This window comes from Biomphalaria glabrata, chromosome 1 (assembly GCF_947242115.1).
Source record: "Biomphalaria glabrata chromosome 1, xgBioGlab47.1, whole genome shotgun sequence".
Lineage (NCBI taxonomy): Eukaryota > Metazoa > Mollusca > Gastropoda > Planorbidae > Biomphalaria > Biomphalaria glabrata.
This window is the reverse complement of record NC_074711.1, coordinates 84,522,060-84,536,922: the sequence shown is the minus strand read 5'-3', so window position 1 is coordinate 84,536,922 and position 14,863 is coordinate 84,522,060. Positions and strand designations below refer to the sequence as shown.

Here is a 14,863-nt window from a genome sequence, read left to right as displayed (position 1 = left end):
TGAATAATGTTAAGCGCTCCTGCTGTGTCGAATGCAAACAAACCAAATGGAGGTAACACTCAACGAAATGTAGAATCCACTAACACTGGCAAAAGGCCGAACAATCAATAGAAGTTAGTTGACCCTGATAATAAATATCGAACGAGTTTAATAACAATGAAGGGAACCATCGAATATCAGCTACATTCATAAAATGTGACTTATTTCTACAATGTCCTGGAGTAATCTGTTTACGTCGACATCTATTTCATTCTGACTCTAAAACCCCATCCTTGTTTTAGTAGTCACGTCATTGTCAGGAAGTAAAAACTTCCACTATTTTCGAAACAAATAATTACTTCCTAATCATGCCATAACAATAAACATCTTGGCTTTCAGTTTAAGCTGTCTAAACATGTTTAGATATTCTACAAACTTAAAAATTATGTTATCTCATTTTGTAATATTCTGTATACTTTCATTACTAGAGTTTTCATATATATTTCAATAATGTAGTATTATTTTAATAATTAGTATTATTATCTAGCTAAATATGAGATTTGTTAAAGATTTATTTGAAACAGATTGTTAAGATTATTACATTTGTTTCCATCCAGTTTGGTTTCTGCTCAGCCAAACTGGCATCATTTAGACCCAACTTCTGGCAACCATTAACAAACAAACTAAGCTCTTTATTATTAGTCTTGTGTTGCCTGAGCATTCGTTCCAAGCACACAATCAAAGCCAGCAAGATGTAATGTTGTTGAAACATCATCAGTCTTGCATAGTTAAATACTCCATGCGTCACTGCATCTGACAATTCTTGGGCTCTCATTTGTGGTGCCCCTGAAAATGGAGTCAGTAATATTTGTTTCACAGAATCAATTTTTTCAATTTTAAAGTAAATAACACATATGCATTAAAGGTCAATGATTTAGAGAGCTGTAGATACTGACAGCAGCTTAGTAGTAAAAAAAAAAATAAAACTTGGTAGATTAGGTTTTGAGTATTATACTTATGGTTTAGATTTTACAAACTAATTGAAACCCATAAAACGAAAAAAAGGTCTACACCAGCTTAACTCTTTCTCTCCTAACTGACGCTACAATCATTGATTCCACCAGAATGTGGTAAATAATTATGGAGAGAAAGAGTTAATGTTCCAATCTTGTAGAGGTTTAGTAGCCTGAAATTGAGCAGATAAATAAGCTGGATTTTTGGATGTTCCTTCAGAAATGATGACTATAACCTCCTTTAGGATAATGTATGTGTATACCACATGGCCAGGCAAGTAACAAAAAAAAATGTGGAAAGCAGATTAGTGTTTGTTAAATGTTTGAATAAAAAATGTTGGACAGATGACACCCAGCCATTTTGTACTGCATTAATTCTCAAAGGCTTGAATTTTTTTAATTAACATCTTGGCTTTCAGTTTAATGCTGTCTAAACATGTATCAAACACATGCTCTATGGATCAAATGTTTAAAATAGAGGCTTGTTATGTATGCAGCATAGTGTGAATGTGGAATTGTGCGAATGCGTGTTGAAAGGAGAAGATAGAGGAGGATTAGAAATGGAGTAATGTAAACAAGGTTATTATTAACATAGTATTATTTGTTGAATCAAGATTAAAGTCCTCATAATATACTATATATACGAGTCTATTTGGTGTATGATTAAGAGTCTCATCTGCTCGTAACAACGCTGGTAGCAGACTTTCACTTTGAAAGCAGGTAAAACATGAAAAGCAAAAGTATTGAAGATGGCATAATTTAAAAAATTCCCTATAAAACTTACATCTAAGATTATCTATGGTTGACAAAATTAATGACAGCAAAAATTCTTACCCACACTGCCTTTGCCTCTGTCTCTACTTCTGATCACATCAGCAAAAATTTCCACAAATTTGTAAAATGGCAAATAGTAGCAGGGGTACAGGACAGACATCTTGCCCATGACATTGTACAACATAGCCGAGTGTTTGACAAAAGGAGTGTAGTGGGCAAACTTCTCCTCAAGATGATCTCCCATGAAACGTGTTTCCTGCAGGATCTGGCGGTTGTGCTCTACATTCGTCTGGCATGCCAACAGCGAGTCTAACATTGTCTTATCATCCAACAAAGGGCCTGTTAAGTTCAAGGTCTTCTCTCTGATGATTTCCTGTTCAGAATTAAATTCCAATAAAAGTGAGTAATCGGAAAACAGAATTCTTTAAATATGATACACACAATTCAAATTATAATTTGCAAACAAGTTAGTTCAATTAGTTGTAAACAATGTTTAAGGACAATATCTGGACAAATATTTTATTTAACTATAACAAAAAATATAAAGTATAATTATAGTTGAATAGCCTTTTATTCTGACAAAATCCTAAAGTACTAAAACAAATCCTATTATACAGTTGAATCCTATTAGTTAGGCAGTTATTAGGATCAAAATGATTAAGTGAGAAGTTTGGGCGAAAGGCTAAGTACACCTGAACTTGGCTATCTATAAAGGGGGCTCGAGGTTCGACACTAGACTTGAGCATGGAAAACCTTCTCCCAGATATCCCCAAACACGAGATTGGACCATAGCGCTCTGAGCTTGCTATAAGCATGAAAGTAGCGCTATTTAAAGGCTATAACAGACCTGCCTACCATTACGCAAAATGCGTATTCGTTACGCAAAATCTCCCAAAAATGACCGTCAGTACGCAAATACGCATTTAACCCGTCACGTTACGCATTTCATATCCTTCCCCCCCCTCTCTTGCCTAGCTTACCATCGGTCACAGAGGTCACGCTAAGCCGTCCTGTTGAGGGGGGGGAACAGAAAAGGTGGGGGAACACATTGTGTCCAGATCTATACGTTGATTGGTTCTTAAAAGCAATTAGATTTAGTCTAGAAATGAAGAACGCGAGAGTGAGGGAGTGGCGGGTTGGTACCGTCAGTTAGCTGATACACCAACGTGACTTTTTTTTTTGTAAGTTCATTAGTAGAAATTAATTATGTTGAATCCCTGATTCCCATATTCATTTGTATAAAAAAAAATATCGAAGTGCTATCGATTCAAAACACATTGAGTGACATTGTAGATATCTAGTCTAGATCTAGATCTGGATTCTAGATCTAGAACCTAGATAACTTGTTATACAGGAATAGATCTAGCTAGACATTACGACTGATGATTACGTTATGTCATGAGTCTCTACATTACTCTACAATCTAGATCCAATTTAGTTGCAGTATGATTTAGATTGACTAGATCTAGATCGATAACATCTACTACCATCTAGTCTAGATATCATCTCTATTGTCGTATTGATTTAGATTGTAGATCTAATCATATATATATGACAAAATAGTGGTTCGCGTAAGTGTTACGCATTCTGGTGCCAAAATACGCATTTTGACCATCAGCGTTACGCATTTGGACTTTTTTTGGTAGGCAGGTCTGCTATAACAAGTACAATGTGGTTTGATTAACCAGATTCAACCGCATTTGTAAAACAAAAATGTGAAAATGCAGAAGCAGAATTACATGTTCTCTGGCTAAACGTTGTCGATGGAGAATAATGTCATTTTCATTTGACCTTCTTTGCCCTTCAAACTCTTTCTTTTCCACTTGCATTGTTTCAAACATCAGCCGATTGATAATAGCTTCATCACTGACAGCCATGTTGATGACACAGACTCTGTTTAATGGGAAACTGTAAAGTCCATCACCTGAAATGTAAAGTGAAGTACATTTAATAATAACTTTTAGTCTGAGATCTAGTCCTATGATGTTTATTTTAACTCTCTAACCAAATTATATATTGTATTTTAAACTCTCTAACCCAATGATATGTTTTATTTTAAATTCTCTAACCCAATGTTTATTTTAACTCTCTAACCAAATTATATATTGTATTTTAAATTCTCTAACCCAATGTTTTATTTTAACTCTCTAACCAAATTATATATTGTATTTTAAACTCTCTAACCCAATGATATGTTTTATTTTAAATTCTCTAACCCAATGTTTTATTTTAAACTCTCTAACCAAATTATATATTGTATTTTAAACTCTCTAACCCAATGATATGTTTTATTTTAAATTCTCTAACCCAATGTTTTATTTTAAACTCTCTAACCAAATTATATATTGTATTTTAAACTCTCTAACCCAATGATATGTTTTATTTTAAATTCTCTAACCCAATGTTTTATTTTAACTCTCTAACCAAATTATATATTGTATTTTAAACTCTCTAACCCAATGATATGTTTTATTTTAAATTCTCTAACCCAATGTTTATTTTAACTCTCTAACCAAATTATATATTGTATTTTAAACTCTCTAACCCAATGATATGTTTTATTTTAAATTCTCTAACCCAATGTTTTATTTTAAACTCTCTAACCAAATTATATATTGTATTTTAAACTCTCTAACCCAATGATATGTTTTATTTTAAATTCTCTAACCCAATGTTTATTTTAAACTCTCTAACCAAATTATATATTGTATTTTAAACTCTCTAACCCAATGATATGTTTTATTTTAAATTCTCTAACCCAATGTTTATTTTAACTCTCTAACCAAATTATATATTGTATTTTAAACTCTCTAACCCAATGATATGTTTTATTTTAAATTCTCTAACCCAATGTTTTATTTTAACTCTCTAACCAAATTATATATTGTATTTTAAACTCTCTAACCCAATGATATGTTTTATTTTAAATTCTCTAACCCAATGTTTTATTTTAAACTCTCTAACCAAATTATATATTGTATTTTAAACTCTCTAACCCAATGATATGTTTTATTTTAAATTCTCTAACCCAATGTTTTATTTTAAACTCTCTAACCAAATTATATATTGTATTTTAAACTCTCTAACCCAATGATATGTTTTATTTTAAATTCTCTAACCCAATGTTTTATTTTAACTCTCTAACCAAATTATATATTGTATTTTAAACTCTCTAACCCAATGATATGTTTTATTTTAAATTCTCTAACCCAATGTTTATTTTAACTCTCTAACCAAATTATATATTGTATTTTAAACTCTCTAACCCAATGATATGTTTTATTTTAAATTCTCTAACCCAATGTTTTATTTTAAACTCTCTAACCAAATTATATATTGTATTTTAAACTCTCTAACCCAATGATATGTTTTATTTTAAATTCTCTAACCCAATGTTTATTTTAAACTCTCTAACCAAATTATATATTGTATTTTAAACTCTCTAACCCAATGATATGTTTTATTTTAAATTCTCTAACCCAATGTTTATTTTAACTCTCTAACCAAATTATATATTGTATTTTAAACTCTCTAACCCAATGATATGTTTTATTTTAAATTCTCTAACCCAATGTTTTATTTTAAACTCTCTAACCCAATTATATATTTTATTTTAAACTCTCTAACCTAATTATATGTTTTGATTGAACTCCCTAACCCAATGATATGTTTTATTTTAAATTCTCTAACCCAATGTTTTATTTTAAACTCTCTAACCCAATTATATATTTTATTTTAAACTCTCTAACCTAATTATATGTTTTGATTGAACTCCCTAACCCAATGATATGTTGTATTTGAATTAGTTGTTATTATTTGCTATTCATGTATGAAAATAACAGGCTAGTTAAAATAACATTTATTTGAAGAATTAATTTACCTTTGACAAATAAAGGGACACTAGTGCTCAGGTAAAGGCAAAAGTTTTGATGGTAATTAAAGACCATATCTCCAACTCTAACCACTTTGTTGCCATCTTTATCAACATAGAACTGTTTGAGTAAGAGTCCTCGGAATAAAGGATCCAAAGGCCTTCGCTCCAGGTGTGTTATCAGTACTGTCACACCTGAAATGTATTAATGAGCAGAACTCAATTTATAATTGAAACAAACAAATAAATAAAACTTCACGACAATTTAGCAGTCCCTGTTAAATTGAAATTTTAGATTTATAAATCCAGATATATTGTTGTGGGGGCATGGTGGCTGAGTGGTTAAGCACTTGGCTTCCAAACCTGGGGTCCTGGGTTTGAATCTATGGGATTTTGAAAGTCAGGATATGGGTCCACCCAGCTCTAAAGGGTACCTGGCTTTAGTTTGGAAAAGTAAAGGCGGTCGGTCGTTGTGTTGGCCACAAGACATCCTGCTTGTTAACTCTTGGTCAAAGAAACAGATGACCCATAGATCACAAGGTCTGAAAGGGGTGCTTTACTAATGCCATTTGCCCATATTTATAAGAAAACAAAAACAGATCATACTTAGTCAAATAATATATGTTAGAAATGTAGTTTACATGGGTCTGAATATTTTTAATGCTTCATAATATGAAAACCAAAGAGACGAACCATGAACTATGGCATTGATCAATCTGGAGTTGATGTTGGGATCATCTGCTTCCAGCACCCAAAGGTTTGAGGACGGCAGGTCTATCTCAGTGTCTGGATGTAAGCTGTAGTTATCCCAGCTATTGGTGACAGAGGTCACTGGTAGAAGCTCTTCGGTGTCAGCAGTGTGCTGAGACTGTCTGCCCCTAAAAGATTGGCAATTTGAAACAAATATAGAATCAGTTTTACTCTAATGAAGATGATATTTTAAGTCGACCTATTTTAAACATCAAACTATTATCACATCACAATTTCTACAAAAAATTATTTTCCTAGTCTGCATAACATGTACACGTAATATTATCACAATGAAGCAAATTATACTAAAATAAAATGAACACAGAACTAGTTTTGACAAAAATTATAATTTCACCAATGTGTTTAGACTATAGGGCTTATTGTACCCACTACTATTTACACAATTATTTTTTCACTTCAATGTTAGTAAAAGACTAATCCTAACAAATTATGTGTCAGACATCAATATCAATGAACACTATATATAAACTCATGTATATATATATTTCATTTTCTTATATTCATCTCACTTTAATATTTGAAATCTAAATGGATCTAAATATATAAAGTTAACTTTATGATCAAGTTTTAATATAATGCTCAAAATGTAACTTTCTCATTAGATTAAAACCATACTTTGAAGGTAGTTCATGTACAACTTTATATTCAATACAACAACATAAAGCTTTAAAAAGATGAAATAGTTTAAAGTTTAATGAGGAGGGAGGTTTGAACAAAGAGCATTAGAGCAAGTGTTAAAAGCATTGTTCTTTACTGATTATATTAATTTTTTCTTTTTTTTTTCAGTATTTTGATTAGTAAAATCTCATTATTTAAACCTGTCCCTGAAATGATTTATATCATAATTTAACACATGCCTTTGAGTCACACTTTTAATATTTTGTAATGATTTAAAAACAGAGTAACATAATCAACCTTAAGTGGCTAAGTGCCATAAACAGTTGGGCTTCCTATCAAGAGTGCTAACATTTATTTGAATCACGGCTTGAGCTGAGACTAAATGATGTCAGAATACCTTCCAGAGATTGGACCCATTCTTATAACAGGCTAAATGTGCTATGCCAAAGAAAATTTACACAAAAAAAAATGTAACAGACCTTGTATTAGGTCTTGAGTAAGAATATTGTGAGGATTCCGTGAGGTTATAGGTCAACATTGTTTCTCTGCTAGGTGGAGGTCGAGATGTGTCTTCTGCCTCCTCACTTTTGAAAAAGGATTCATCATATGGTATGTCTGTTGAGAATAAACTATATTAATGTAAAGACTATAATTGTTGAATACATCTTAAAAACTTTCTATACAAAATATGAATATAACTATATAATATATGCTTATTCACTGTTTTCTTATCTAAGCTAGACATCTCAATCTATGCTCAAACAGCACTAAGGCACTTTTATGTGTTTGTCCAAGTGTATGAAATAGAAAATCTAATTTCTTCCTGTGTCTGAGAGTTTTATAAAGTTATGTTTTCAAGTTTGAAAGTTTTGATTTCATTCTTATTGCATCTAACTTTTTAATTATCTTTCCAAAAGTCTGACTAAGCTTAAGTAATGATAAGAATTTTTTTGTTATCTGCAAATATTCACCAGAAATATAGTTTAGTGCTTTTAAAAAAATTTTTTTTACTGTTTCTTCTAGTCTTTTTATTATATTATATTGTATAGCTAACAGTGTAATGATAATTTCATTTACACTAAATCTCTCTACTTACCATCATCTACGACAAAATCTGTGACATCTTTCTGAGTGAAGATGTTGTGACTTTTATGAAGAGCCTTCACCCACATTTCTGCCTGGTTGTCGGGATCAATGAGAAGTGGCCAGCAATGTTTGCGATTATGGCAGCAGACGCGCATCATGAGAGCATTCTGGACCTGTTATCATTGAGGAATGCTAACTTATAATATAGTCTTAATCTTATAAAAATTCTTAAATTAACAACATGAACCTTTGCTATGCTACTATATATGTATATATATATATATTTGCTGGCTTGGAGGCTAAATGATAAAGCGCTTGGCTTCCAAACCAAGAGGTTTCAGGTTGGCCCTAAGAGTCCACCCAAGTCTTATAAGTACCTGACAATAGTAGTGAAAAGTAAAGGCGGTTGGTTGTTGTGCTGACCACATAACACCCTTGCTAACCGCATGAGTATTTACAGCATCTCATCTATAGACTGCAAGGTCTGAAAGGGTTCCTTTAGGTTTTTATTTATATTTATTCTGCCGTTGAACTAACGGTACCACATTTTTTTCTTCAAGAATATGTCTCAGTATCACAATTGAAATAGTATATGACTGGCCAAGTTGTAAAGGGCTTCGCTGATGAGTCTTAAGATAAAAGGTTGAGGATGTTGTTCTAGTCACTGCTCAATTTACATAATAATTCAACAAAGAAACATGATTATATATACTTCAAAAACCATAGAAACTTCAAGGGCTTTGTAAAATATTATTTTTTTAATGTAATGTAAAAGATTAGACTTTGCTTTATTTTGACTAAATCTTTTACAAAGTCACTGCACTAGAAACAAAATAAATAAAAGCTTAGACTTTAAAAGAAAGTTACTCTTTTTTTTTTGACCACCCTCCCCCCAAATATTTATCAGACTTGTAATTACTATGGTGTAAATTCTAAAATTATCTTTAACAATTGTCAGAACATTTGGGTTCAACGCAATACTATGAAAAAAGTGAAGTTTCCCTTTCAGACCTTGTGATCTATGGGGCAGATGATGTAAAGGTCACCTGTTTCTGTGACCCATATTATTCACTAAGTATACAAATATAAGCATCAACTTACAGAATGCAAATCTGTCGGCAGGTTTAACATGCGCCATTCACTGAGCTCATCAAAGTCTGATAAAATGTCTTGTAGAGTTAAATTCGGGCGGGTGGGCAGGATAACGTTCTCATCATCGTCATCATCATCCTCAATAAATTCTTGCTCTGGCCCCACACTTTCCATAGTGCCTTGTCTCTTCAGCTCAGATCTGTAATACTTACTGCTGTCATACACAGCTGATATATATTTAAATGTCTTCACCTTAACAAGAAAAAAAAAGAGAATAAATAATAGTACATTAGCTGAACTTAATGAGCAGCTATAAAGGCAACATGTTTCAATAGTTTGTATAGGTACATTAAGGCAAAATACAGTGGCGTAGCTAGGAATTTGCCATCAATTTTGAACACTCATTTGGGAGCACCCCTCAAGTGGAGGCCAGGGGGGATTTTCAAATTCTCCCCCCTCCCCTGCTACGCCACGGGGCAAATACAGTTAATTATGATACTGGGCATTACCTAACTAACATTGAATTGACAGAATGAATGTATTTTGAAAGCTAGAATTGGAATGTGGCATGGTCTTTGAGTTAAAAGATTAAGGATCAGTGAAGTATTTTATGTGACAACACAGACCCAGTTGTGATCAGCATATTTTAAATACATCTAGATTGAAAGACAAGTCCTGAATTTTGTGAAGACTTGCCTCAAAGCAAAAAGTCAGGTGTTCTTAAATTTTCATATTTATTAGTATTAACATGTATTTTTAAAATTTCGAATCAAATAATTTTTCAATGACATTTGTAAAAAAAATGGTATACCTGAGGGCATGTTTGCTTGATCAAGCTGAAATTGTTGTCATTTGCATCACCTCCTGCTTCACTCTGATCATCACTATCCACATGGCCTTCATGTTGTGAGATTGAATCCTTCAAAAACTCCAGTTTAGCAGTGATAGAGTAAGGCTCACATTCTTCGTACGTTTGAGCATCCAGTGTGTTCTGTTTGATCAGTTCCAGCCAGTTCTGCATAAGATCCAGGCGAGACTTATCATCTAGTGGCCCATGGTAGGCCACACAAGCAGCGGTCAGGAGGGCATCTCCAGGGGCACAAGTAATCTGCTTTCGTGTCTTCTTGAGCTCTGAGCGCCACAAAAAGTGCTGCATGGACATGTTGTCCATCAAGTTGCTAGCACGGGCAATTTTCTTTTCAACAGCCTGCAATATCAAAGTAAGTTTTGAGATGATGTTTTAATTTAGCTTTAAAAGGTTTTAAATATTTATCCTTTACGTTAACAGACTCATATGAGAAAAGATTTGTATGACATATCTCTGTAATATAAAAGTCAATATTTTGTAGACCTGTTTCCCCATGACTAACCATTTTTTCCACATGTGAAGTAGCGTGATTTTTTTTATGCTGTCATGTTTAAATGACCTAAGCTAGTATGCGAATGTGTTAAGTTTTGATTTTGTATTTCTTGACTGAGGATTGTTTTCTTTAATTTGTGTTAGTGAATCGGAAAGTAAATTTAAATTGGAGTACTGTGGAATTATTTCTTTTTACTGGGATTATAGTTGGATTGTGTGAGAATCTATGAGTTATTTTCTTTAGTTCACTCCCATGTCATAACAATAACTAAAATAGAAAATGCTTTGCAGGTTCTCTAAGATTGTATGATAAGTGTAGCTATAGATTATTTACATATTTTCTCAAAAGAGCCTAATATTCAGATACAGCTTACTTTCACAATCGCAGCATGAAACCTGAAGCTTATAACTTTGAAATTAAATATTTCTGTTCATATCTAACACTGCTTCATTAATGCTTAATACAGTGATTAAGATAACTTTCTTTTGTTTCCACGACCACTTGTTTGTTATTTTTCATTTGGGACAGCAATATCTTCTTGCTGTTTAGAAATTTGGGGTGTTAGACTCTTCAATCTTACACATATTTGTCTTTAAACCTTAAAGGACTTGAAGACAAGCATTATTATTATTATTATTCCTAATCTAAGAAGATAACATGTTTCTCTTGTGGCTATTGGTTAGGTAGGCATATTGGCTTGTTTTATTATGCCCTATTCCTACTCTATTTTCTTCTTGAAGTTGCGTTATGTGACCATTGTTTCACCATTCAAATGATAGTTTGTAGTTTAGATTAGGAAATGGCTTACATTCCATACTATATGGTATTCAAAGACAAAAAGATTATACAAGTTTTTGAGTAAATACCTGTATTTGTTTTTCAATAGCCTTGGCAACTTTGATGGCTTCCTTGTGCTGGTCAATGTACTGCTCAAGGTTGGTCTTTATCTGCTGAGCCTCGACTCGAAACTGTCCTAGCTGAGCTTGAGCCTGAATAATGATACAAAAAACTAAAAAGTCTTTTGTAGAAGACTAAGTTTTACTGAATTTACAAAAGACTTTTGCCTCGCAAGTAAAAGAAGCACCGTATACTGGATAGAAACACAACTAGAATGTGGCTGGGAACACTATGATCCCAAGTAAGAGAAGAACTGTATACTGGATAGAAACACAACTAGAACACTATGAATTCTAAATTAGCAGCAAGAATAAATATTTTCTCAATAAAGAAATTTAAATCAACCCTTGGAAAACACAGGAGACATGTGGCTGAGCAGTAAAGTGTTTGGCTTATGAACCAGGCCCCTGGTTCAAAACTTGGTGAAGACAGGGATTTTTTGAGCTTCAAGATTTTTAGGAGTCCACCCAGCTCTAATGGGTACCTGACATTAGTTGTGGAAAAGTAAAGGCGGTTGGTCATTGTGCTGGCCACATTACACCCTGCTCATTAACCGTTGGCCACAGAAACAGATGACCTTTAAAATCATCTGCCTTATAGATTGCAAGGTCTGAAAGGGAAACTTTTCTTTACTTAGAAAACACAACCATTTGACCTTTTTTTTTCACGCTAGTTAATCTTTATAATAATTGACATCTGTTGTCTGAAAACAACTTTAAAAGAAAAGACTAAAAAAACACTAACTTTAAACCAAGAGATTTTAATTATCATCATAATCACCATATCTAAATATTAAAAATTATAGACTATTTATTTACCTGCGTGAACTTATTTTCTGCTTCCATCAAATCCTTCATGCGAGGCTTCATCTTTCTCTGAATGGTACTGTAAGCATAGACAGCATGTATCCAGGCACAAATAGATGAGGCTGCAGAACTGGCCTGAGCGATAGACTCAGGCACAAAAGATGGGTCATTGACAAACTTTTTCATCTCTTGAAATATGGGTTCAGGGATGTCATCCTTCTTGTAGAAAATAAGCTCTTGAAAGAAATCTGGATTCACCATTAATGCCTTAGCACCTTCCCAGCTTGAACAGAAAATAATAATAATAATAAAAATCTTTTTTATCCAAGAGGAAATTTGTTTTACAATTGTGCACTAAAAAAACAATAAATGATTAGAAAAAACATTTGTACAATAGCAATATATGAAATTATAAAATATATTGCAAGAAATACCTTTTACAAAGAAAAAATATGAGTTATAAAATAATTTATCTATAAATACATGATTTTTATTAACTTAAACAGCATAATTTACATTACTGACTTCCATTAAAAATGTTTTTTTCTGACAACTAATATGTTAACAAGGTTCCCTTTGAGACCTAGAATCCATGTAGAAGATGATAAAACAATCAACTTCTTTCTGAGGCTATTGACTTATAAAAGGTGTTATATTGCCAGCACATTTTCTAGCACATATTAAGTATCCATTAGAGCTAGGCCTATTCAAGGATTTTCTAAGACCTAGGCCTGTTAAAGGATTTTCTAAGATCCTGAATTGAAAATATGAGTCCTTTATTGGCCCTTTAAGAGATTTTTATTTTCAGAAACAGAATATTTTATGGCAATGGCCCTTTACCTTCTTTTTTTTTTTGTAATGTACACCTGCCTCTAACACCTCCTTCTCCCCTCACCCCTCAATCAAGTATTTAGGCTTTTCATTTTCTCATCTTAAATTTTAGAGCTTAAAAGTTTCTGTATAAATCATTAATTACTTTAAAACTATAATCCGTAAAGAAAAACAGCATGCAGTTTATATTACTAAAGACTATTGTCATGCTGAATGAAAAGCTTTTGCATAAACGATTGCAGATCTATATAGTGACTTTTATGTGATACATGTCCAATTAAGCACAGGAACAATCAGCGAATTTTAACTTGAATTCTTCCATTAACTAAACAGGAAAAACAGTAACAGAATATTATAAAATATATTTGATATGTCCACAAGTAATTCTTTTAGGTAAAATTACTTTATCAACTAAGTCCCTCAATCTTCTCTACCATTTTACAATTAGAACTATTTTTATCTTGCATAAGTTTCTCATATGAAAGAGATGGGAAAGTAAAACTTGTTTCTCAAATCTCTTTATTTTATGCTTGGGAAAATCTTGAGCTATTTTTAGCTATTCTAGAAGCAGCACATAAGTTCCCAGAGCATGTAAGTTCCTAACAATGCCGCCTGTAGATAACTTCCATTGTTAAAGGCAACACCTCCTGTGCTTGTTGAATTGACTTGTAGCAACTTTATCTTTTTTTTTTTCACTTTAGAAAGAAAATAAACACACACGCTTCTGTTGAAACATAAAATTTGCTTCACATTTTTAAGGCTACAAAATGTATTTCAGTGTGATGCATTGCAACCAATCCAAGTGAGACATTGAATGTAAACATACCAAATATAGTCATTACAATTTTATAAGGTTTGTAATGAAACAAAATTAACAGAGAGATAGTTTAATCTTTTTTTAGTGAAGACATTATATTCAAGCAAAAACATTTTTTTTTGTATACTTACTACATTTATATTTCTTTAAAGGCATGAATATAAAGCAATGTTAATAACAAAATTTGGGACTTTTTTTAACGCAATAAAAAAAATATTAAATAGTTGTAGGAAAAAAAAACAACACCTATGAGATTCACTTATAAAAACAGATTTCTTTTCAACCTTCTTACAATTAAGACACAAGTAATCTTTCCTGCTAATTCTCATTAAAGCAAAGAAAAGAAGGATTGTAATAGCTTTGATATCAGATAATCTTATTTACATTTCAACCAGCAAAAAGAGTAAGAATTTCCATAGAAATAAAAAAAAATTATATGCACAGGTATAATTTTGAATTATTATTTTCTATTAACAGAGTGGCTGCCACTCATAACATAAATTATTTTACTTTTAATTAAATAGTTCGAACTAATTATTCTAAACAATTCCATTTTTTCTTTTCTCACTATTATTGATCAGTGTTTTAGGTCAGGTTAAGAACTAAGAGCTAAAAAGAACTGTGACCTATATAACTTACGTTTGAGGTTTGTTGAACAGAAGGCAAACAGCTTTCATGACAAACTTAACCCCATCTGGTGGAGAGGGATAACTTCGTAATTCTTCCACAGAATTTAAGTCTAAGTTGTCTAGAACTTTCACTGCTGCTTGATAGATAGGGTTGACCTGAAGAAAATGATTTGTAAAGCATTTACTGTATAAGTCCCTTTCTGTGTCTGTTTGTCTTTGCTATCGGTGTCTTGTACCTCTTATGTGATTTAAATTAAATAGGTAAACATAAAAGTACATAAAATATAAACATTAATGAAATTTTTAAAAAATCCTTTA

General features: G+C 32.1%; 1 protein-coding gene across 2 annotated transcripts in view; it reads right to left on the bottom strand.

Annotated features, from left to right (window-relative positions):
* Positions 1 to 14,863, bottom strand: part of LOC106064183 (dynein heavy chain domain-containing protein 1-like) — a 70,180-nt gene that overhangs the window by 8,155 nt on the left and 47,162 nt on the right. For both annotated transcript variants that reach the window (XM_056018257.1, XM_056018256.1), the window contains exons 74-85: positions 14,556 to 14,701; positions 12,281 to 12,551; positions 11,432 to 11,554; positions 10,016 to 10,411; positions 9,214 to 9,456; positions 8,123 to 8,285; positions 7,506 to 7,641; positions 6,331 to 6,515; positions 5,647 to 5,832; positions 3,506 to 3,690; positions 1,827 to 2,139; positions 581 to 825 (exon numbers count right to left, since the gene is read on the bottom strand). In XM_056018257.1, coding sequence (XP_055874232.1) covers positions 581 to 825; positions 1,827 to 2,139; positions 3,506 to 3,690; positions 5,647 to 5,832; positions 6,331 to 6,515; positions 7,506 to 7,641; positions 8,123 to 8,285; positions 9,214 to 9,456; positions 10,016 to 10,411; positions 11,432 to 11,554; positions 12,281 to 12,551; positions 14,556 to 14,701 — 2,592 coding nt within the window. The remainder of the gene's footprint in view (positions 1 to 580; positions 826 to 1,826; positions 2,140 to 3,505; positions 3,691 to 5,646; positions 5,833 to 6,330; positions 6,516 to 7,505; positions 7,642 to 8,122; positions 8,286 to 9,213; positions 9,457 to 10,015; positions 10,412 to 11,431; positions 11,555 to 12,280; positions 12,552 to 14,555; positions 14,702 to 14,863) is intronic.